Below are 26,005 nucleotides of genomic sequence, written 5' to 3'. Positions count from 1 at the left end.
ACAATGTGCTTTCAGTTCTCAAATCTTTAGATTTGTTCTTTTTATATGTTAACTTCTTATTTTTAAATAAATTTAGACCTGCAGAAAGATGGGAAGATTATCCAAAAAATTCCTGCTTACCCAGATTCCTCAAATGTTAACACCACAGAAGGGATGTCCCTTTGCCCTTAAATACCTCAGATCACATTTTTTAAAAACAAGGATATTCTCTTACATAATTTAATATAAATATCAAAATCAGTAAATTAACATTTAATGACAAAATACTAAAAATTTATTCAGATTTTTTTCAAATGTCCCAATAATGTCCTTTATGACAAAACGAAAATTCTGGATCATAAACTGCATTGACATTTTCTCTCCTTAGACTCCTGTGACATAGAATGGTTCCTTTTTTTTTTTTTTCATCTTTCATGACATTGACATTTTTTAAGTGTGCAGGTCAGTTATTTTGTAGAAATCGCTTCATTTGGGTTTGTCAGATGTTTCCTCAAATTGAGACTCAGGACAGATGTTAATTAAATTTCTTGTGGATAACTGTTTTGTAATACATACAAATATTAAATCATTACATTGCACACCTTAAACTTTTACAATGTTATATGTCAATTACATCTCAATAAAACTGTAAAAAATAAAATTAAACATAAAAAAATTGGGAAAAACAAGAAAAGGAAGATGAGACTTGGCTTGTGCTTTTCTGGCCCACAGCAGTGACACTGGGTACTTCTCAGTGCATCCAATCGGGGGGCAGGGATATCAGTCTGTTTCCTTTACTGGTGACAGGGACTTTGATCGCTAGGTTAATGTGGATCTGACAGGCTTCTCTATTACAACATAGTAACTTTCTAAGATTACTATGTTTCCTTTTATAATTAATGAACATCTTATAGGGAGATACTTTCAGACTGTATCAATATCCTACTTCCATTAATCTTTTACTTATTAGTTTTAACAGACTTTTTCTTAATTCCCCACTTTTCATAATGTCTAAGTTTAGCATGAAGTTCCTTTTATCGCATGTCTACTGGAACAGATGAAGCCAGAGTCAACATCCACTCTGCTCAGAGTCATTTGAGGCACAGTTAAGATCTCAGGAATTCACACATACAACCTCAAGGGCAGGCCTGCACAAGGACACACAAATAAAGAGGAAACCCAATCTATCTTTCCTTCATATAAAAACGACAGTGTGCCCTTGAGGGATTCTGAGCTGGCAGCTGGGAGCTGTGTAGCATTCCTTGTCTTCAGTGCTCAGGAAAAAACGGTCCAGTATTGTATAGAGTTTTATGCCAAAATTCCTGTATTTCACAGCTTAAAGAACTCATTCAGAGAGTAATATATGTCCAGTAGCAATAATATAAACACTTCATCTTAAACACTTTTCTTTAAAATTTTAATAATTTAAACTATTTCATAGGTTATCATTTTTCAGGAAAGACTCCCTTCTCCCCCAAACCAGAATTCTCAGAAGAATTTTTTATAGGCCCTCTTTTTCATGCCCCTCCCACTTAAAGGTCTTTTTTCTCCCCTGCTCAAGACTTTATGTCCCTAGACTAGGACAAATCTGGTGAAATCTGATACAAGGTGGAGGGATGAATGAGTGCTCTTCTAGTCCTAGATTTTACAAAACTGTCCTTACCTGCTGTGGAAAACAGGTGCGGACTGAGTGCTCTGTGTAACCAAAAGATGGCCCTTCAAAGACAGCTGTTGGGAGCTTCAGAACTTCCTTCAGAAACTGGTCAAACTTGCTAAATATCATTAAGCCACTGGAATCTGACATCTGGGAGAAAACATCTATGAGAACAAAACCAAATAAAGTCAAACTAGAAAGAAATACCAACTTTTTATAAATAAATGACTCTATGTCATTTGTATACCAGTCAAAAAGTACCATTAAAAATTATCATAAAAAATTATCATAAAACTATTATAATTTTTAGTTAATATGTATTCTCCTTCTTATTAATACTGTGCAGTTACTTTACTGACCAGGCCCCCTCTCCCACCCACTTAATATATACCTAAACATCAAACCAAATAACCATTCATGTAGATCTACCCACCTATTCTTTTTGAGTGTGCATAACTGGATGATACTTAACTTTTTGTTTTATTTATAACTAACTTTGTTCTGAGAAGAATATGTAGCAGCATGCTTTTATCTCTTAGCATTTATATATGTGTTTATATAAGACATATGCATGTTTGGGTGTATGAATATATTAGCATATTGGTTATGGGGAATGAAATTATATTCTATTTATATATTCATATGCTAACAATGTAATGAATACCTGTGACAGAATAAATTTGAAGGAAGCATAAAGCATGTTTAAAATATTCCATTCCGTGAGTTCCAAAGTAGAATAAAAAGAACTCCTATAAACTCTTCTATTCCAAGATACTTTGATACTATAAGATCTTATTTTTACCATAAAGTCTCACTCAAGCAGATGGGAAAGAAATTTCCAGTAATACTATTTCTTTATCTTCTTGGAGAGAGTCTCCTCTCTCCAGTTAGCTCTTCCTCTCCTCTCATCCATGGTTGGGGAGAAAAAGAAAAATCACTAGCAGCTCAAAATCACTGTGACAGGGCGCCTGGGTGGCTCAGTGGGTTAAGCCGCTGCCTTCGGCTCAGGTCATGATCTCAGGGTCCTGGGATCGAGTTCCGCATCGGGCTCTCTGCTCAGCAGGGAGCCTGCTTCCTCCTCTCTCTCTCTCTCTGCCTGCCTCCCTGCCTAGTTGTGATCTCTGTCAAATAAATAAATAAAATCTTAAAAAAAAAAAATCACTGTGACAAAGAAGTGTGACCTAAGCTTTTTTTCAAACCACTGAATTTTCTTATAAATGAGTGAATTAAATATGCACAGAAAAATCATTTCCTGAGGCCTTGCCAACAGTGGCATTTTGAAAAGTCTTATTCTATATATTCATGATGAATAAGAATACTAGGAATATATATGTAATTGATATATGTTACATACAAATATACACTTTTCCTCAGGTTTAATCTGAGGTGTTTATCTTCAAGCACTAGGTGTAAAACAAATACATTTTAAATATATTAACCAAAGAAAGATAAAATATTAGGATATCAACTCCACAGAGTAACTTGGGGCATTAGAAAATAGGAAATTGGGGCACCTCAGTGGCTCAGTCATGAAGTGTCTGCTGTCAGCTCAGGTCATGAACCCAGGGTCCTGGGATTGAGCCCCTGCTCAGCGGGAAGCCTGCTGCTCTCTCTCCCACCCCCCACCCTCGCTTGTGTTTCCCTCTCACGGTCTCTCTCTGTCAAATAAATAAATAGAATCTTAAAAAAAAAAAACGTGAAATTATCAAAGGAATGAAAGCCTGCAATGTATCCTCCCTAGGTAGCTGCTACTCTGTAGTTGAAGAAAAAATACAGAATAGTCATGGTGGGTGGGGAGAGTCAATGAGAGGCTAAAAGAACTATATGGTCATAGTGAAAAATAAAGTCAATTAATTAACAAATACATATTAAGTTTCTCCTATGTGCTCCAAGTGCCAAGCACTCTGTTAGGTGTTGTGAAACACAACAAAGAATTATGATATACAGTCTTTATGCCCCCAAGAAATTTTCAGTGTAACTGAAAAAAATAAGATACATATGAAGCAAAGAGGAATAAAGTGCTAAATTGACACTAAGTGGAACAGAAAGAATAGAGGCATAAAGATACTTGGTAAGCCTCAGTATTTGTCAAGGACCACAAAGTTACCACAAGTAACCATGGCTAAGGCTGCCTACACCTACCCAGTATTAATTATTTTCTTGTTTCTTAGTAACATTTATTTTATTTTGTGCAACAATGTAGCCAATAATTAAGAGATTAAAATTTACAGCCTCCTTTTAGCAAGTGGTGGTCATGTGACTAAGTACTAGCCATTGAGACTACCACAGATGAGCTGTGAAGGACCTCCAAGAAGGCTGGTTAAGGAAAGCTGACTAAGCTGGAAAGCATGCCCTTTTTGCCCTGTCATGCTCTCCCTCTTTTCACTATCTGAAATGTAGTTATGATGGCTGGAGCTCCAGCAGCCACCTTGGAACATGTGGCAAGTGCAATTTTGATATAGAAATCATGCTCTAGAAGGGTAGAAAACAAAGGCAGAGAAAGTTTGGGTCCCAGATGAACTACCATATCAGTTCTGGATTACCTAACCTGGAGACATCTTTTTTTTTTTTAATTTATTTATTTATTTGACAGAGATCACAAGTAGGCAGAGAGGCAGGCAGTGAGAGAGGAAGGGAAGCAGGCTCCTTGCTAAGCAGAGAGCCTGATGCACAGCTGGATCCCAGGACCCTGGGATCATGACCTGAGCCGAAGGCAGAGGCTTTAACCCACTGAGTCAACCAGCCACCCCTGGAGACTTCTTTTATATGAGAGAAAAATAAACTTCAACTTTCTTTCTTTGTTTAAGACACTACTATCCTGGGGTTTTGTTTTCAAGCAACAATCCCTAACACTAAGTGCAACTATACATTACTAAACATTACCTCATTGTACACTCATAAAATGGTGAGATGTATGTGTGTACATGCAATTACTTAAATTTTATAGATAAAGAAACTAACTTAGAAGGGTCAATTTGCTTAAGGCAAAAAAATTGTAAGTACCTAAGTCAAGATCTAAAGCTATAGTTCTCTAACTCCAAAGAAATCCCATCATACCTCACAGCTTTTTCAAAATATAGTTTAGAACAACTACAAAAACACATAGGCAGGAATTGCCAAGAAAGTTCAAAAAGAAAGGAATTCAGAAGCTAGACCTCGAAAGGTAGAACTTGGAATGATGAGATCAAAACAGGTTGGAGGTGGGCGCTGGAGGACACAACCAGAAAAGAGGAGGAAACCGTCTCTGGCCACTTAGATTTGTTAGGGGAGGTAAGCAGGAAACAGTGCACTAAGTGCATTCTTCAACAAGAAAGTTAATTTAGATTGAGAAATAAAAGGAAATAAAGACAGAGTAAGAGGGGTGTCTAGGTGGCTCAGTCATTAAGCATCTGCCTTCAGCTCAGGTCATGATCCCAGAATCCCAGGATTGAGCCCCGCATCAGATTCCCTGCTTGGTAGGAAGCCTGCTTCTCCCTTTCCCACTTCCCCTGCTTGTGTTTGCTTTCTCACTGTCTCTCTCTGTCAAATAAATAAATAAAATCTTTAAAAAAAAAAAAAAAGAAAAAAAAGGACAGACTAAGAAAAATATCTGGTATGAAAGAAAACTTAAAGAGGAAAGCACTCTGAATTTGGTTTAGAAACTCTTACATGGGGAGAAATATTTCAGAAAACTAAGTTTTAACAAAATTGGACTCTTAATAACCAGCAAAATGGATACAAGAGGAAGAACAGGATTGGAGAAATTGGCTAGTAAACCCTGTGAATAATGCACAATGAGGTAGCGAGTGTGTGAACTTCAGCAGTGACAATGGGGAAAGGGGTGTCACCTCCAAGATATTTCAATGCAGGAAACTGATGGCAGGTTGGGTTAGGGCATAAGAGGAATTTAAGAAGTTAGGATTATTCTAAGTTTCTAGTATGGGAAAATGCTGACAACCCTGACTGGGAAAAAAAAAAAAAAAGAAGAAGAAGATGATGATAAAGATATTTAGCTTTGTACATAAGTGTATTTGAACCAACCAGCAAATGTCCAGGTAGACATCCTGCAGGGCCACAGCTCAAGATACAGAGCTTTGAAGATATTGCCAAGTATGTGAAGAATTGATGCCCTTAAGGAGGGAAGCACATGGTGATTTCATTTTTTAATAACTGGGTGCTATTCTTACAAGGAGGAAAATAACCTGAACGAAAAAAAGAGTCCGTAGGAGATGTGGCTAGGTGCCTACGACTCATTGTCTCTTTTCCCCTGCTGGCTCCACAGCTGAACCCTGTGCCGAGAACAGCAATGTGTTCCACTGAAAAAAATGACTTCCCAGTCTCTTTTATACAATGTAACCCCAAAGTGGATTTCTGGGAATGCTTCTGCTTTCCTGACAGAGGCATTTCTCTCTTCTGTCTGCCTGGAAAGGGAATGTGAGGCCCATCCAGCGATCACTTAGTCGTAAGGAGGAAAGCCACACGGCAAGCAAAAGAGGATGGAACCTAGTGTCTATGATATCCTTGAGTCATGGGACCAACTCTGACTCACCAGGCTCTGGGCTTATTTTTATGGGAGAAAAATAAATCCCAGTGTGTTTCGGCCACTGTTAGTTTTTTGTTGTCACCCAATGTGTTCATAACTGATAAATTAGCATGTGATTACATTGTGCTCACTAACTAAATGGTAGAAATATTCAAGACGGGAAACTAATGCTACCCAGTACATAAATACATGTATCCACGGTTTCACAACCACAAAAACATCTGTGTGTACATCCACACCAACAAATCCACACCTGACTCATTCAGAGGAATAAAAGGGAGTGACTGGATGATAAAATGACTAACATCCCCCTCAAAAAAGTATTATTTTCTGTTATACTTGGTTACCATGCTAAATAATATATTCAGAGTAGCCAGTTTTTTCAAAATTCCTTAAAAAAGAAACTATAACTTAATAGGGCCACATTACATTTACAAGAGAACAAGCAGAAACGTGTTTCTTTGTTTGATTTAATAAGAGAAATACGTCTAGAACACAAATTGAAGGCATAGTGACTTATTATTTCCAGAGTTACTGGTTTACAAAGGTATTTTTTTTTTTAAAGATTAGGCTTCTTTTATCTGTAAGAGAAACAGTATAAAATTCCTGCTAATTTTTTTATCTTAAATGAAGTATAACAATGAAAGTTGGTGTGATTTACTACACACAAAAAGATCTCACCAAAGAAATAAATAAAAGACAATAAAATTTAATAAAAAATTTTAACTAATTCTCTGATTAAAGCCCTCAACCCTTCTGGCATCAAGGGACTAAATTTCCCCCCCAGAACTCTGATTAATTTCCCCAGTAATCCTCTTTCTATTTATACACCTCTGAAAGAAGGTATGCTAATTCCCCATTAGTTGTTTCCAGAAAAAAAATGTAGGCTTTCTCCCTTGTGAAAAACCCACAATCAAGTCCCTAAGACTTATGTATACACACTTTAAAAAAATGTTCTGTCCTTTGTGTAATGGCAAAATAATGCTACCATTCTACCATCATCACATATGTTTCCATTTTTTTTTCTTCTTCTGGTGATAATGACCCTGGTTTTACTCACTGCATCTATCAACACTTTTCTCTCCCCCCATAACGGATCACTTACTTTTGTAAGATGATAGGGTTGTTTACAATAAAGCGAAGTCTATAAACGGAATACCGTTTTCTTTTATATGTTAGCTTTCTCTGGTAACTGACTCTCCCAGCCTATCATCTTTCTACCAACTACGTAATCTAACCCACAAAACATGTATATACATCTGCATGCTTATAAATACCTATATGTAACCAAATCCAAGTGAATATTTTATTCCCAAACTCATGAATATTCCTACATCCTTCATGAAGTCAGAGCAAGGCTGAAGGATAGAAGTCAGCATGCCTTGGGCCTCTCCGCGGAGCTGACTCGGCCAGTAACTACTTCAGACAAGTCTCAAGTCCTCCCTTGGTTTTGTTTTTCTTTCTCTTCTTACTGATAAAATACTGATTTAGGACTTATCTCTTACTTGCTTCCGGTTCCAGAACATTTTGGTTATAGGAGAAATGCAAATGTGAACCTCACTCACTGAGATTCACCCATCATTTCTGTCTAATGACAAGAAGGGATGGTGAGCAGAAACCAGCCGGGGGAATTCTGCAGTGACAGGCAGTGGAGAGACTATTGCAAAGGAGGCTAAATTTTGAACGGGTGGATCCGTTTAATTATAGCTGCAAAGGATGGCCGCTCTACAGTCTGTTAGTGCAACAGCAAGGAGGCAAGCGGTGGAAATCCGGTGAGAACTGCCAGTTCTGAGCACACGCGGCAGCTTCGATCATCTGTTCTGCAGCTACTCAAAGTGTGGCCATTCTTATGCTCCCACCCAGAAAAAATACCTGTTATCATTTTGGTATACTATTTCTTTCTTTTTCTACGTGCATAACAAATTTTTGTCTAAAACTATATTACATTTATGCATTTTGATGTGAAACCTACTTTTGAGAACAATATAGGCAGTCATGTGGGGATCCTGCTAGAACTGAGCTCTGAGTTTTGCACACTGTCTCAAGTTTTCACCTATGATTAAAAATGCCATAACAAATATACATAAAATTTAGAGTGTACTCTGATTAATTCCTCTGGATTAAACTCAAGAAATAGACTGAGTCAGTAGATATGGGTATTTTTACAGCCTTCCTGATATACACTGTTGGACTGTCCTTCAAATGGTAGCACCAGGTTTTTAAAGAATTTAAAAATCAACTACATGAATCATCTGCTCCTATCTTTTAATGCAAGACAGATGACGTCTGAATAAGAGACTAAGTTTCTTAGAAAACAGCAGAATTGGACAAAGTGAATAAATCACATAAATTAAATGACAATTAAATGACAAATCATAAATAATGGGCTTTACAGCCTATAGATTTTGTCCTCTGAGTTATTTTTAGGGTTTCTGACATTACTGAGTTTTGATCTTACTTATAATTAAAGTCTGTGTTCTTCCTATAAATCACTGGTATTTAGTATCTGACCCTAGTTAACTGTGAATCTAGGATATAGTCCCTAATGGCTATAACAGTGAATTATTTCTATAAATGAGCGCTCGCTGGGGGCAGAAATTCTCTTAAGAGAGACCTGAAAAATCTAATCAAGAACTATTTCAAGCTTAAAATACAAATAATGGTTAAGTTGTTCTAAATGCTATCTTGACCCCAAAACAAGCAAACAAAAATATAGCAAATAAAAAGGGGTAGGGGGGAAAATTACAGGGAAAAAAAAATCTAAAATAAAATGTAAAGTGCAGGGGCGCCTGGGTGGCTCAGTCATTAAACGTCTCCCTTCAGTTCAGGTCATGATCCCAGAGTCCTGGGATCAAGACCCACATCAGGCTCCCGGCTTGGCGGGAAGCCTGCTTCTCCCTCTCCCACTCCCCCTGCTTGTGTTCCCTCTATCGCTGTGTCTCTCTTTTCAAATGAATAAATAAAATCTTAAAAAAAAAAAAAGGGTAAAGTGCAAAAAGATCAAAATAAAAGGAAGAAAAGTAGAAACATGAAGTTGTATTACATAAATATGAAAAGCTCATTTAAAAGGAACATTAACAGAGGTAACAGCAGAAAGTGCGTTCAGGGGCAGGAAGATGGAGAAAACAAGAACTAAGTCAACGGAACAAGCCGAGAGAAGGTGGGGGTAAAGAAATGTCACAGTGCAGTACAGTGCTCTAGCTCACTTCTGTCTGTGCTATTCTTTAGCCATCGCAACTAAGCAGGACACAGCTGGGACCCGGAAAGCCAGAGAGAAAAGGATTCCTACAGCACCCAAACTGCCAATCAATTCCACAACAAAAGCTCCAGTCACCTACACTCAAACCTTAAATAGAATGCTCAGAAATTTGCTTATGTTTTCTCCACATTAAATGTAAAACAGAAGCAAAGAGAGATTTCTAGAGACTGATACTCTGATAATCCCGCCACATTTATCAGTGATAAAGGAGACACACACCATCACCACTGTTGCCACCATCAGCAAAAACCTCAAGAACGGAGAAAGTAGTCGTATGAAAACATCAGAAGGGACAAATAACTCAGAGCCTCACAATTAGCCCCAAATGCAGCAGAAGATGACATCCCCGAGCTATGAAAAATATGTAAATTATAACCAGTGAGCCCTGTATGAATCAGGATAGACCACATGTAAATGGGTTTCCACTCTAGATGATTAAAATTAAGAAGTGGAGACAGGCCTCAATACCTGAAAATTTTCCTTATGTTAAACATCTCATTCTTGAGCCAAGATAATTAGTACAACAAAAATAATGAAACAGAGCTACAGATGGTCAAGAACTATAATTTTGAATGTGAAGACGATAAGGAAACCATATTTTAAATCTCTCTGCATGATATGAACACAGTAATTAGTGAGCTAGCACGGGTGGTGCCTCATCCATCCGCATCTGATGTGCAATGAGTGATCTGGCCTTCTTAGCACACAGACCTGTCACGCCAGCCTGCGCATGTGCCCTCCGTGTCACCTGAATACTGGTCACTTGTATTTCTCCAAGAGCTTCAAAAGCCACACTAAAACAACAACAACAAAAACCCTGCCATCACCTGGATCCCTTCCACATTTCACACAATACTAAAATTTGCACTTTTTCACTAACAGCCCAACAGAGAACTGCAGTAATTTTAGGACTCAAACAACAAATGATACTTGGCAAAATTCTGGCACTTACTCTGTGCCAGGTCCCAGCTCAATGATGTAAATGTGGCAGATTTAACCATAGAAACTTACAGACTCCAGAGTTACCCACCATGCGGGTATATCACCAATTTTCCATTTTTTAACCACTTTCTCCAGTACTAATAAAGACAGCAACGTATATTCTTTACCTGGTGTCACCATCATTAAAAACAGATAAAATTCCCACTTTCTTTTTCTTTGTGTTTGAATGAAATACAATTTCATCCATATCATATTATCTTCCTCAGGCAAACACTGTGCTAGAATTAAGAAAACACTGTGCTAGAATTAAGAAAATACTATGAAATTTCAGCCTAGGATTTTGAGATACCATGTGAAAAATACTCAGAAGAGTATTTAATAAAACTGTAAGTTTTATTACTAAAAACTTGTTTTACACTGCAGCTGAATTGAAATGAAGATAAACCAGATAACAGCTGACCAAACACATTATCTAAGACCTTAATCCTTTAGAATATTTATATCTATATCCAGTGAGCCATCCAGCTTTCCAACTTTCGATGTCATGGTAACATATAAGAAAAAGCACAGAAAATAAGTGTACCTATCAAGTCATCTGGCCCAAAAGCCTGCGCTTAAATCTGACCAAGCCTCTAGATCTTCCAATTAAAACAAAAAATGTGGGACACAGAAGAGCATCATGGAGATGTGATCATGAAAAGCCAGTCCATGAGCGATGCTATATAGGACAGATGACCCAGTTTCTTCAACAAAGCAATTCATAGGGTAACTCAACACTTCATTAAAACCCACAGCTTCAATCTCACCTCCCTGAAACCTGCCAGAATTTCTTCCTTACAGCATGGCACTTTGATCACTGTACTGTATCACAAGTGTGCCTCCCATTACAGGATTAGTCTATGGAGCACAACAAAGTAGCTTAGAACAGGGCCGGGAAGCTAGACAGCCTGAGCTGAAATCCCAGCTTCGCCCCCTCAGTTAACTCATCTATAAAATGGAGAATATACCACCTGCTGCTCAAAGAAATTTAAGCATTCACTGAGAAAATATATGTAAAGCACTTAGCACAATGTTTGGCGTATCTTAGATAGTAACTATCTAATGAATGAATAAATGAAAACCATATACAAAAAAATTAAATAACTCTGAATTTCATGTCCTTTGATTTCATTTAATCTTACAGTATCTAAGGAACAGTAAAATGACAAGATGGCCAACAGTAAGAAAAAATTTAGGAAAAGTAACTGAAGAACAACAAAAAAAGAAGCAAAAAAACAGGCTCTAAATTTCTAAATAACTGAGCTTAACTCTAAGCTACTAAGGAAAGGTTTAATCATAGTAAATATCACCTGATGAAGAATAAATTTATTTTAAAAAGAGCTAATCTTGACCAAACCTGATAAAAATAACCATATTTATTTTCTAACAAAAAGCACTCAACATAATCATCTGCAAGCAAAATTTTGATCATATGGAGAGCATTTTTAAAAGACTTTTTAGGGGCGCCTGGGTGGCTCACTGGGTTAAGCCTCTGCCTTCGTCTCAGGTCATGGTCATGGTCTCAGGGTCCCGGGATGGAGCCCTGAATCAGGCTCTCTGCTCAGCAGGGAGCCTGCTTCCCCCCCCCCCAGTCTCTCTCTGCCTCTCTGCCTACTTGTGATTTCTCTTCCTCTCTCTCTCTGTGTCAAATAAATAAACAAAATCTTAAAAAAAAAAAAAAAAAGACTTTTTAAAGTGAAACAAGGGAGATAAACTATAAGAGACTCTTAATCTCACAAAACAAACTGAGGGTTGCTGGGGGGTGGGAGAGAGAGACAGGGTGGCTGGGTTATGGATATTGGGGAGGGTATGTGCTATGGTGAGTGCTGTGTAATGTGTAGGCCTGGTGATTCACAGACCTGTACCCCTGAAGCAAATAATACATTATACGTTAATTAAAAGGAAAAAAAAAAAAAAGACAGAAAAAGAAAAAAGACTTTTTTAAGGTCAACATTACTGTTCTGAATCCCTTCAGTTTCATTGCTTTATCCCCCCACCCAAGAAAAAAACTAAACTTAACAAATTAATTCAACCAATTTTTCCATCTCAACAGTAGGTGGCATAATGTACATCCTCTGAGCCAGCTGCTACACAGCGAACGATGTAGCACAAACAGAAAAGTTCAATATGGCATCATCCAAAATTCTGAAAACATTAACTTAAAACTGTTCAAAGGTCCTGATTTGAAGATACAATTTTTCAAATAATAGGAAAGTACTTACATCTCAATTTGTCCAGCATTTTTCCACCACACATGGTTGCTAACATAGCTTTAACTGAAAATACGGTCAACTTGCCTCGGCCCTCACTGCAAAATAAATTATATTAGAGACAATTGCTATCTGGAACCACAAAAGCAATCAAAGGTATCACTAAATATCAAGCAATTAGTAAGCGGACTCTTGCCCTAAGATGCTACAATATTACCTTGAATTTTTAGAGACCTTGGGTTTTTTTTCCTTTGTAGAAATAAGCTCTCATGTATGTTAGGTAAATAGTGTTAAAACTACCTGAATTATTTGGAAAGGAGCTTTACAAATATTCTGCAAAGAAATTTCTCCTGGCTCTGTACACAGAGGCCAAATGGATGAACCAGAAGCAAATTTCGCCCATGAAATCCACAGCTGAGTTGTTTTAAGCGTTCAAAACTGAGGCATCACCTTGTTTGAATAATTCAGAAATGTGTCCTCCCACCATGATAACAACAGTTTATTGTTATGTACTAAAGACACAGGGTACACACGGCTATAAAGATTTTATATTACATTCATCTTTGTTTTTACTGTGACAGGTTTATGTGACACCATGTGTTTATCCTAAGAAGCTTGATATATCTGACTCAGATCCTCCCAGGCCACCACTGTGAGAAAGCGGAGGGGAGAGGATGGTAATATTAATTCTTTTTCAGTGACTGGAAAGAGGAAATGTGGAACATATATGAATTATCCAGAACAAGACTGCGCATCACCTGCAGAGCCAAGGCGAAGTCAGCAAGGCCCCCTGACCTAACACGTCCACCGTGATGAACATCCTCCATCCGTTCAGCACGCCCTGGTTTCACAGCCGGTGAAAACTTCACTAGCCAGGTTTTAAAGTCATCACATGCAAACGAACAACAGGCTTTTGTGTTCACTTCATGAAGCATGTGCATACAAAGCTTTACAATAATGAGAATTGTACCATCTTAGTTTTGGAAAGCAAGTGTCATCCTATCTATCTTTACCAATGTTCCCAATAGAGTGTCTTCCAGAGTGTCTTCCATTTTCCAAAACTTTTATACAGTAAGAGCACACCTGGAAGGCAAATGGTCCATGAGCCTAGGGTCATAGTGCAAAGATCTCCAGGAAATACTAATGTTTGTTACAGTCTGATTTTCACCTCTTACACCTCACTAAGGTTATTCATAAGATAAAATAGGAATCCCTACAATGAGCAAAAATTAGGATGGGGTTTTTATTTTACCTTTTAAAGATCTTATTTTAAGTGATCTCCCCACACACAACGTGGGGCTCAAACTCACAACCCAGAGATCAAGAGTTGCATGCTCTACTGACTGAGTCAGCCAGGCACCCCAGGATGGGGTTTTTAAAATATACAGCTCTTTAGAAACACAGATACTGCTGCACATCTTATAGGGCACCTGCCAACAGAAGGACTGCACCCAAGTCAAATACCCACGGTGCTGTATAAGCAACATGAGTAGCTACAAAGAACACCGACTAGAAAAGGGAATGGATTTCTAAGACTGATACAGAACTTTAATGGTGGACATTTCTCTTTGGTCACCAATCATCTTAAATGACAAGTCTGTATTTAAGCATGCCCTATCTTCTGAGACCGATACACATCCCACCACCACAGTGCGAAGGAGGAAGAAAAGAAAACCTTGCCTGTCTGCCTTCCCATTTTCTTCAACACTAAGACATGAGCACATGCCACAAGCTCCACCAAGATGCACCCCCTTAAGACCACACAGAAAATGATTAGCTTTTAGAGGCTGGACCACCTGGCCACACCGGGAGGGCTTCCATCCAGCTTCCTGAGGCAGCCGAGATGGACTCCCCCGGCAGCGCCGCAGCCCCGTGGCCATGGCATTCGGAGCACAGGCAACAGTGTCTGTGCCCTGGAGAGGCAGCAGACGTGTCTCCGTGAGACCCGTTTTGTGACACAATCGTGACGTATATTTTGTTTGGCACTGTGGTCATCAAGCCCACTTTCCCAACCTTCTCAGGGAGTCTGCGGGTCACACAGATACTTTTAACAGATTAGCCAGAGGTGGCTTCTATTGCCTACAGCTAAGAACCCTGATGGATGCGGTTTCTATCCTGAAGTAAAGCGGCCCAGAAAGATGAAGCAACAGAGAGAACATTCCTGAAGCCCAGAGTGCGAGGAGGCAAGCCTGATGACCAGCAGAGCAAGAAGAAGATGAAGTACACCAACAGTAGATGAAACCTTGATGCAGAGCGAAGGACATTTTTTAAGATAAACTTGCCCAAATATTTTTTTGTAGACACTGATTCCATGATGTGAGAATATCCAGAAGAAAGTGAAAAACAATCTTAGAAGAGGTTTCCATAAAATTCAGGCTACCAATGACCTCTGGGAGAAAGGAAAGGGGTGACAGAAAGGAACACAGCAGGGGCTTCCAGGTCTGACAGTACCCTGCACCCCCCCCACCAGAGTGCGTACATGTGGCATGGGCTCCAAGGTGACATGCCATACTATGCTTCATTTTAGGCATCCTTCTATAGGCATTTCCTAATTCCCAATAGAAACTGTTTAAAAAAGGGGAGCCTGGGTGGCTCAGTGGGTTAAAGCCTCTGCCTTCGGCTCAGGTCATGATCCCAGAGTTCTGGGATCGAGCCCCACATCAGGCTCTCTGCTCAGCAGGAAGCCGGCTTCCCCCTCTCTCTCTCTCTGCCTATCTCTCTGCCTACTTGTGATCTCTCTCTCTCTGTCAAATAAATAAATAAAATCTTTAAAAAAAAAAAAAAAAGCTGTTTAAAAATGAATCCTGGAAAGTGAAGGTTACCATTTACTGGACACAGCTAATGGTTTAAGGTGGAAAATGAAGGGAAACCCACAGGTTAAAAGACATTTAAGATATATAAATGGCATGCATAAAATTTTTCATAATAAAATGCATAAAAACAGCCATCAAAAGAAATGAAATCTTGCCTTCTGCGACGACGTGGATGGAACTAGAGGGTATTATGCTTAGCGAAATAAGTCAATGGGAGAAAGACAACTATCATATGATCTCCCTGATATGAGGAAGTGGAGATGCAACATGGGGGGTTTGAGGGGTAGGAAAAAGATTAAATGAAACAAGATGGGATCAGGAGGGAGACAAACCATAAGTGACTCTTAATGTCACAAAACAAACTGAGGGTTGTTGGGGGCGGGGGGTGGGGGTCAGGAGAGGGTGGTGGGGTTATGGACATTGGGGAGGGTATGTGCTACGGTGAGTGCTGTGAAGTGTGTAAACCTGGCAATTCACAGACTTGTACCCCTGGGGATAAAAATACATTATATTTTATTAAAAAATAAAAAAAATTAATTAAAAAAATAAAATGCATAAAAAGAACAAAAATATTAAAAATACCAAGACCCAGGCCCTATCCTTAAATGTCCATTGAAAGAAGATTGGCTGGGTGCCTGGGTGGCTCAGTAGGTTAAGCCGCTGCCTTCGGCTTAGGTCATGATCTCAGGGTCCTGGGATCAAGGCCCGCATCAGGCTCCCTGCTCAGCGGGGAGCTTGCTTCCCTCCCTCCCTCTCTGCCTGCCTCTCTGTCTACTTGTGATCTCTCTCTGTCAAATAAATAAATAAAATCTTTAAAAAAAAAGAAAGAAGATTGGCTATTTATGCTATCATAAAAAGAATGAAAAATAATAGTGAAAGATAAAGATTTAAATGCAAGATAGATTACTAAGTTAAAAAAAAAAAAGGCAAAGCATGGAACAAAATGATTCTCTTAACACTATCTAGCATTCTGTGAAAAGGATGTTGAAAAAAATAACACTGGTTGCGTCCAGGATGGAAAGAAAGCAGCCAAAGGAAAGCAGGGCAGTGTTGGCACTTCTCACTTTTTAAGTATTAAATAGGTTTATGCTAGAAAAGATGGTTCTCAAATCAATACTCTTAAGAACACTAGAAAAAGAATAGCAAATTAAGCCCAAAACAAGCAGAAGAAAAAAAAATATGTTTAAGAGCAGAATCAGTGAAATTAAAAACAGAAAAACAGCAGAGAAAAATTAATGAAACCAAAAGTTGGTTCTTTGAATAAATGAATAATACTGATAAATCTCTAGTCAGACTGACTAAGAAAAAGACACAAATTACCAATATCAGGAATGAAAGAAGGGTTATCAACCATGCATTCAACAAACATGACAGAAATGAGGAAATGTTATAGACTCCATAAATTTACAACTTAAATGAACCGGACAGACACAAACCACTCCTTGAAAAACACCCGCCATTACAGCTCATGCAAGAACAAACAGGTAACCTCTATAGGCCCATATCCATCACAGAAACTAACTCCGTATTTTTAAGCTTTCCAAAACAGAAAGCTCCTCGTGCAGAAAGCTATGCTGGTGAATTCTAAACACTTAAAGAAGAAATAATTGCATTTCTATGCTAACTCTTTGAGAGATTAAAAAAAGAGAGAGAGAGTAGAAACAGTTTCCAAATCTTTTATGAGACCTGCATTATTTTGATACCAAAAACACAATAATCCATTACGACAAAAGAAAACAAGTAGGTACCCCTCACAAATGCGGACACAAAAATCCAGATGCCTAGATCCCACCCTGGGCTTGGTATTTTTAGAAAGTTTCTCGTGTTATTTTGCTTTGCACCCAGAGCTGAGAACTACCAACACACAACTTTGAAGGCGGTACTAAGACTTTAGCTTTTATCGTGCAGGTATAAATCAAAGGACATAATAAGAGATGAAAGAATAAATCATGTTGTGATTGTATAACCCCTTCTAACTCCAAATATCCTGCTTTTCCTTCAAAGACAAAAATGGTACCTATTCCTGCTGCAAAGAAGCACCTGATGCCATTCCTGCAAAAAGGAGAGTGTGGCGGAGCCCAGCATTCTGGCAAGAGTCAGGGCAAACTCAACTCTTACTGAAGAGTTAACCCACAGTCCCCATTGATACATGCCACATGCTAGGGTGTATTGGGTACTATGACACTTTTACTTCTGAAAATTATTATAATAACACTTTTTTCCTAATCTTCAAAATGCTTTAGAAACATTAATATTTACAACATTCTCATCCCTTCCTCAAATATTCTTTAACTCAGCTCAAATGCAAATATTCATTTGGATATTGTTATCCTTCTCAATTGACCTAAATCAGCACTGGTATCCTTTTCCACTCATTAGTATTATTAATACTCTCGGGGCTCCTAGATGGCTCAGTAGTTAAGCATCTGCCCTTGGCTCAGGTCACAATGCCTTGATGCTTGAAGCCCACGATGCTTGATCAATGGGATCAAGCCCCATGTTGGGCTCCCTGCTCAGCAGGGAAGCTGTTTCTCTCCCTCCAACTCCCCCATATTGTGTTCCCTCACTCTCTCTCTGTCATAAATAAATAAAATCTTAAAAATAGTCTTTATGGCTGGTCTCAGATCAAGCAGTTCACAGGTGTATTAATGGAAGAGTGCATCACCCCTCAACTAATTCTTATCGGTAATGTGTGGTTCCTCAACTCATCATCTCTCAGATCTACTTTCCAACCATTTTTCCATTCACAAGAGCCACACAGCAATCTCCACCCGTGACCTCCCACCCATGGCGCCATGAATCTTCTCTCTGCCTGCATGTATTTTTGGGGTGTGCAAACATACGTGTGCTTAGCAGTGTATATTTTATGGAGGGTGAGGGGCTATACATGCACATGTCAGTAGGTAACTCAACTGGATAAAGAGAATATACAGGCATATTAGGATGTTTTAAGTAAGGAGAAAGGAGAGGCATTAAGATTAAGGATCATGAAGACCCAAAGACAGAAAGATCTGGGAATGATGTTTATTGAGCTCTTGTGTTCAAGAATCTGTCTAGACTTGTGATCTGTCTCTGTCAAAGAAATAAATAAAATCTTTTAAAAAGAAAAAAAAAAAAAGAATCTGTCTAGAAGTACGTAACTGTGCACCCCCAAAATGAGGCAGTGGGTTCAGGTCTGAACGATAAACTCACCTTCCCCACTTACAAATTAAATGCTTGCCATCATTTACAACTTTAGGTTCAGAGTTTCAACCATCAAAAGATTTATTCACCTTTTTTTTTCTTTTTTTTTTTTAAGATTTCATTTATTTGACAGACAGAGATCACAAGCAGGCAGAGAGACAGGCAGAGAGAGAGGAGGAAGCAGGCTCCCCGCTGAGCAGAGAGTCTGATGCGGGGCTTGATCCCAGGACCCTGGGATCAGGACCTGAGCTGAAGGCAGAGGCTTTAACCCACTGAGCCACCCAGGTTCCCAGTTTTTTCATCTTTCAAAAGGAAATATTGATATAAGCAAATTAATAAATGGTATAGTTAAAGAAATTCTAAGTACTTATTAAAGACACTTATATAAAATCTAATCACCTAATAAAATTAGTGAGGGGTCTTCTCAGAATTCTTCCTGAAATCACATTATTTATATTTTTCTCTTCAAATAGAAAAAGTCTTAGCTCCTTCCTCTCAACTGTTTGCTTTGTAGGCCACACGTCAGCATTTTTCCCTTTGCTCTGAATGCTTTTCTTGGCACTGAGGCTTCTCTCTCGACTTTAAGCCTGAATAAAACTTCCCATAGCTGCCCCCAGACAAAGCAAAGGGAAAGTGTCCCTTTTACTGTGTTTTCCTACTGTTGCATTAGCATTCCTGCATTCTTGCTCTGCAATTGGAGGCGGTAGAGAAGGACTACAGCCACTTAGCAGCCTAATACCCTGTGATTACATCCTTTATCTAATTGATTCTTCTTGGAAAAACTCATTCTCAATCCTTCCCACCAGACATCTGAATTTAATCTGTATACGCTAGTCAAGTCACATTTACAACTGAAGAGTTAACTGCCCCTGGCCGTGGCATGTATAACCTCACCAACATCTGTGTTTTCAGTCCTTTCAATGTAAAGTCCAAGTTCATCTAAGAATCAGTTCTCTGCAAACAGAATGCAGAAAAGATATTTAACCAGGTTTTATCACAAAAAAAAAAAAAAATGTGGCTCAACTTAAAATCTGGCCTATGATAGCTGCAGAGTTGATTAGTAGGTCAATATTTAATAAGTAACACAACAGTGAATATTAACCCTTACATAAAGATACTAAAATGAAAGGACAAACAGGTAGTATTTGTGGAGGATGATGGGAGAGAGGAAACTTGTTATTTTAACCCCACCCAAGCGGTCTCTCCAGGGAGCACCCTCCCTCAAAAAGAAACATCACGCTTCTCTTTCTCAGACCTCCCTGTATGATTCACTTCTATAGACCTATCATTTTACAGTCTGACAATAAACCATGCACATGACTTCTAAAAAGAGTTCTTCTTATCCAATACTGAGAAAACACCATGATTAGCTCTGTGCCAAGCTAAGCAGACAGTGAGTCACCCTGAATAAACACTGCTGTGTTTTAACATGCAAGCACCTTCAGAACCTCTACAGTCCTCACCTGTGCCCTCTGGACGGGCCTTTGCTCATTTCAGTTTCATGAAGTCTCAAATTCTGCCTATTTTTTAAAATATTTGAGTTAACCTGATCTGGACAGTGTTTACAGCTTTGCACTATCGAATAAGAACTTGCTATTTAAATTAATGCTTTTGAAAACAAGACTAGGGAAGCATTTTTTACTTAAGAAAACAAGTTGTTTCTACATCTTAAACAACTGTGGATGTTGCCAACCATAAATTAGTACTTCCCGCACAAAAAGGGACTTCTACTTTAGAAACACTGTTACCAGCCCAATTATCACATGTAGTTAAAAGTAATAAGAGCATTTCTCTTTGATGCTCAGAAACTCATATTTTTCCAATTAATCTTAATTTACAACGCTTCACAGTGAATGGATTATGCAATAATCAACTGCAAATCAAGCATCCATTTGGCAAATGTCAAACAGCTTAATCAAGTAAAATCAACTTAGAATATTATTCAATTTTATCACAATCAGAGTGCCTGCTAATTTTCATTTCGACCTTACAAATACTTATTAAGAATTTAGCGTTGTGTTTATTGAGGAATCAAAGAAACATAAGGTAGAATCTCTGCTCTAAGGGCTTTAGATCTTACTTCTATACTTATGAAGCAGTTCAGAGCATTTTATAATTTAAGGTCAAAATAATGATACAGATGAATGCTGTATGTCATCTAAGGAATGAAAATGGGGTTGGTGATTTTAAGGCTACACAGTAGGTAAAAACTCGAGCAGGGTGGGGGTTGGCTGTGTGTGTATGCTTAGAGGGAGAAATGAGTATATCATGTTGGAAAAATTGGGAAAAGTGCCTCAAGTAGCTTATCTACAGCTTGGTATGAGCAGGGAATTAAGGACTGATGCCATTAGAAGTGAGGAGTAGGAATCTCATTCAAAAACCACAGGGAGCTTTGGAAGGTTCTTGAGGTGGGAAGTTACATGATGAAAATACTGTCTTAATCAGATTATTTTGGAGGTACTGAATGGACTAGAGAAGTCTCTGTCACTACTTCTCTCCTCACTTTCAGAGAGAAACAAAGACAAGGAAAAAGTCACACTCAGAAAAAGTGTGCCCTTTCTTGCCTTTTCTTAAAAAAAAATAAAGTGTTAAAAGAACACAGTAAGATAAGGCCAAAACAATAAGCAAAAATAATTTTTTTTCTCTGAAATAGTAACTAATGGTGAAGCCCTTTTGCAGGTCTGCAATCCTGAAATCAAGAAGATTCTTTGAAAATTAGCATGAATGCATGACTTCTCTTGAAAGAAAAACTACAAAATAAATAGTAAGTGATGGGAAGAGTAATAAGTGAACTTCAAGTTCACTAAGTTTTGGTCCCTGAATAATCCTGCCACCCAGTCCTGGGACTACGGTGGTGACATCACAAGACACCACAGGACAGCCACACGGAGGCGTAGGGGATGCGAGTAGGCAGGGGGCTGCCCTCCTCCTCCTCTACCCCGGTGGCTGTTTCTCTCCATTTTACACTAGTTTTCCCCTTAGGACTTCAACTTTTTATTTTTTTTTTTTTAAGATTTTATTTATTTATTTGACAGGGATCACAAGCAGGCAGAGAGACAGGCAGAGAAGAGAGGAGGAAGCAGGCTCCCCGCCGAGCAGAGAGCCCTAATGTGGGGCTCGATCCCAGGACCCCGGGATCATGACCTGAGCCGAAGGTAGAGGCTTTAACCCCTGAGCTACCCAGGTGCCCCAGGACTTCACCTTTTTAAAACATCCAAACCCATACACCTCATTCCCCATCAGCCCCTGGAAATTTCTTAAAAGAGCTGCGCTTCCATCCTCGAAAGAGCGAGATGTGCTACTGCTGTGGGCGTCCAGCTCTTCCCTCTCAGCCCGACTCTCTCCTACTGTACTTGACCACGAGCAGAGATAAGAGCAAACACTGTACATAAATATAGGAAGTATTTGCGCCTCCCAGGATATTATAGTTTTGTTTAAAAATCCCTAATGAAAAAGATTGTTACCTAATATTTTTTCTTTAGCAACATTCATTCCATAATATGCTAGCTGGGCATATTCAGAATTTAAGGAGTACAATTACTTATTTAAAATGAAATTGTTGGGGCTCCTGGGTGACTCAGTGGGTTGAAGCCTCTGCCTTCAGCTCAGGTCGTGGTCCCAGGGTCCTGGGATCAAGCCCCGCATTGCGGCGGGGGGCGGGGGGGTCCTCTGCTCAGCAGGGAGCCTGCTTCCTCCTCTCTCTGCCTGCCTCTCTGCCTACTTGTGATCTGTCTGTCAAATAAATAAAATCTTTAAAAAAAAATGAAATTGTTTAGTTTTGCTTTTTGTATACAGTTTTGTTTTTAGCATCTAGTATTAAGAGAAACTTATGGAAATTTTAAATATACCCAAATTAAGTTGCTAAAGCAAGATTCAAAAACAGTTCTTGGGGACGCCTGGGTGGCGCAGTTGGTTGGACGACTGCCTCCGGCTCAGGGCGTGATCCTGGAGTCCCGGGATCGAGTCCCACATCAGGCTCCCAGCTCCATGGGAAGTCTGCTTCGCTCTCTGACCTTCTCCTCGCTCATGCTCTCTCTCACTGTCTATCTCTCTCAAATAAATAAATAAAATCTTTAAAAAAAAAAAAAAAAAAAAAAAACAGTTCTTAGCTGTATTTCCAAACTACACAGCAAATTTTTCCATATTGACCCATCCTAAATTATACACATAAAACTCTTTACACCAAAGAAATCTTTAGATTGTTCTAAGTAGCAACAGCATTTTATACTAAGTGTTATTTTAGATGATAAACAATAACCTTGTGCCTTCCACTGACATGTTCAACAATGATGTATTTTGAAGATTTTATCCAAACCTAGTTTCATTAGATGTAAGATTTTTTATAGGTTTGTTCCATTTAAAGTCTAATTTCACTACATACCAAGCACTATTATTTCTTAGAGCAAAAACCTGGGGTGGGGGGGAATAGTATTATAAAACGGAATATGTGACACTATGTGCACAGAATGTGTGCATTAGAATATTTGCACATGAAATAATGACACTTGAGTTTGTTTCAAAAGAAGCCAAGGAAAGGGGGTGGGGGGAGGGGAAGAGCCTGGGGACACAGATGAAATAAGATCGATGATGTACTATAATTACCGAAGCTGAGTGGTAGATGCCTTGAGTTTTATTATAATAGTCTTTCTATGTTTGTATATATTTGAAGTTTCTCATGAGAAAACATTTTAAGAGAGATACCTGGGTGGCACAGTCGGTTAAGCACCTGACTCTTGAATTCATGTCAGGTCATAATCTCACGGTCATGAGATCAAGCCCCACATTGGGCTCTACACTGAGTGTGCAGCCTACTTACGATTCTCTGTCTCTCCCCCTGCCTGACCCCACCTTCCCCCAAAAAATAAAAATCAAAAAATAACTTAAAAAAGTAAACATTTTATGAAAGAGATATCCTAAGAAAAGTAAAAAGTCGAGCTACAAAGAGAAGATATGTACAGCACAGATAAGCAAGAAAGGGCTGCTACCTGGAGGCTCTAAGGAGCCCCTATAACCACAACAGGAAGAAGAAACAACACACCAGAGTGGGCAAAAGACCACACAGGCATTTCACAGAAGTAATATATTTGGCCAAGGTACACACAAGCAAGAAGCAAGAAAATGCAAATCAAACAACAGTGAGATGTCACTTAGCAAAAACCGAAAAGTCTGACAACTGTAAGGCTTACAGAAACAATGTGGATCGAGAGGATCTCTCAGGCATGGGTACAGTTTGTTCAAATAATTTGACCCTGTCCTCTAAAGCTGAATCTCAGGCACCTCCCCCACCAATGAGCAACTCCATTCCTTGGTTAGGACCAAGAGAGCAATTTCAAACACCTGTACGCATGTACCAGGACACACATATGAGAACATGCCAGACAGTGTTGTTTCTCAGAACCAGAACCCAGAGAACACAGAATGTAGAGTAACACAACAGAGTGTTATGCAAATGTGAAAATAACTGAACTAGAGCTGCAGGCAGCATGAACAAATCTGGAAAAGCTATTATCGCATAAAGAAAGTCAGGTCATAATACAGACAGCATGACTTTCTTTTTATAATTAGCAAAAATAATTACAATTAAACAATACTGTGCTAATTGTCTAAGTGGAAAAAACTGTTCTTTAAGAAGCAAGAACATGCTAACACAAAATCAGAATTTGGTTCACCTTGGTTATGTGTCGGTCAGTGGGATGGGACAAGAGAGATAGAGGTAAGTTACTGCTCATGTTCAAGTTCCCAGGTTAGATAGTGCAGCTCACGATGTTTATTATTTCTAAGGACGGACAGGGGAAGAAAGCACAAGCCGAAAGATGGGTGAGAGGCCACGCCAGCAGCTCAGGCGGAAGAGGTTGGGCTGGGCAGTAGCTGTGGGGCCGGAGAGATGCACCAGGAATCGAGATTCAAGATGTAGAAGTGACAGACCTTGGTAACTGGCATGGACGTGAGGAGGAAGGAGGAGGAAGAAGGCAGGGTCTAACTGAGTCTTACAGGTTTCAGATCTTGGGAGCTGGGTGGAGAGCGGGGCCCATTTGACAGGAAAGGGAGCCACAGGTTGGTGACGCACTGCAGAGTTCCCAGGGGGACACGCGACCGTCTCCCTCACAGCCCGTCCGACCACCCCCAGCGGGAGGCAAGGAGCCGTGAGGGCGAGAATTCAATCACCCTCTGCTCCAGAGACACAAACCCTGATCCGTTTGAGGTCAAAAGCGTAAGGCCGACACACGCATGGCCCAAACGCGCACTTCTGGAGGGAGGCTCGGACGCCTCCGTCTGGTGCTGAGAGAAGCCGGCTCTCTCCGGTCCCTCGACGGGAAAGGGGAGCGGGTCCCCGCTGCCGACAGCGGGCGTTTACCAAGTAGCAGAAGGATGAAGCAGATAGAAGAGGGGGCCAAAACCACCCGCTAGGAAGAGAAGAACCAAAGCCAGAGCTCTGAGGCCGGCAAGACGGAGCGCTGGCCCGCCTCCGGGCCCCTCAGCGAGGGGAGCCCCTCGTCCTGTGGCCACAGCAGCCCACGAGAGCAGGTTCCCTACCGCCGGCAAGAAAGACACCGACCCCACGCAGACGTCAGGGGTGGAACAGGGAGTCTGTGAATCACAAGCCCTGAACAATGAAATAGGCTCCACTGGAGAAGGGTAAGGAGATTTCCTGTCCCTCATCCTGGGAATTTCAATATCCTTCTTTTTTTTCTTTAAGATTTTATTTATTTATTTGACAGACAGAGATCACAAGTAGGCAGGGAGGCAGGCAGAGAGAGAGGAGGAAGCAGGCCCTCCACTGAGCAGAGAGCCTGATGTGGGCCTCGATCCCAGGGCCCTGAGATCATGACCTGAGCCAAAGGCAGAGGCTTTAACCCACTGAGCCAACCAGGCGCCCCCAATATCCTTCTTCTTAAAAAAAGAAGAAACAGGGGTGCCTGGGTGGCTCGGTGGCTTAAAGCCTCTGCTTTCGGCTCAGGTCATGATCCCAGGGTCCTGGGATGGAGCCCTGCATCGGGCTCTCTGCTCTGCAGGGAGCCTGCTTCCTCCTCTCTTTCTGCCTGCCTCCCTGCCCACTTGTGATCTCCGTCTGTCAAATAAATAAAATATTAAAAAAAAGAAGAAGAAGAAGAAACAGTTGATCATAGCATCGCCTGTCGCACCTTCGGACCAGACCACATGACTACCGATCCTGTCATTTTGGGGGCCCAGCAGGAAGGAAATGAGGCTACCTGATGTTCTGACTATTCTTCGTAGCTTTTCCTGAAGTCATCCACAGAGAGGCTTATAGTATTGTTCTCTGTGTTTTTAGTTGTCAAATGTAAAATATTTTAAATCCTTGGCATTAAAATAAGTTAATTCCTAATGAAATACATACTTGAGGGAGAAAGTCTATATCCTATTTGTTTTTCACTGTAGTTTTAT

General features: G+C 39.8%; 1 protein-coding gene across 7 annotated transcripts in view; it reads right to left on the bottom strand.

Moving 5' to 3' along the window:
- DTNB (dystrobrevin beta) overlaps window positions 1-26,005 on the bottom strand; it is a 232,458-nt gene that overhangs the window by 160,890 nt on the left and 45,563 nt on the right. For all 7 annotated transcript variants that reach the window (XM_044261953.1, XM_044261956.1, XM_044261957.1 and 4 more), the window contains exons 6-7: window positions 12,618-12,703; window positions 1,643-1,797 (exon numbers count right to left, since the gene is read on the bottom strand). In XM_044261953.1, the coding sequence (XP_044117888.1) occupies window positions 1,643-1,797; window positions 12,618-12,703 (241 nt within the window). The remainder of the gene's footprint in view (window positions 1-1,642; window positions 1,798-12,617; window positions 12,704-26,005) is intronic.

The sequence above is a fragment of the Neovison vison genome, chromosome 8 (assembly GCF_020171115.1).
Source record: "Neovison vison isolate M4711 chromosome 8, ASM_NN_V1, whole genome shotgun sequence".
Taxonomy (NCBI): Eukaryota; Metazoa; Chordata; class Mammalia; order Carnivora; family Mustelidae; genus Neogale; species Neogale vison.
The sequence above is the reverse complement of the archived record's forward strand: the minus strand, read 5'-3'. Positions and strand labels throughout refer to the sequence as shown.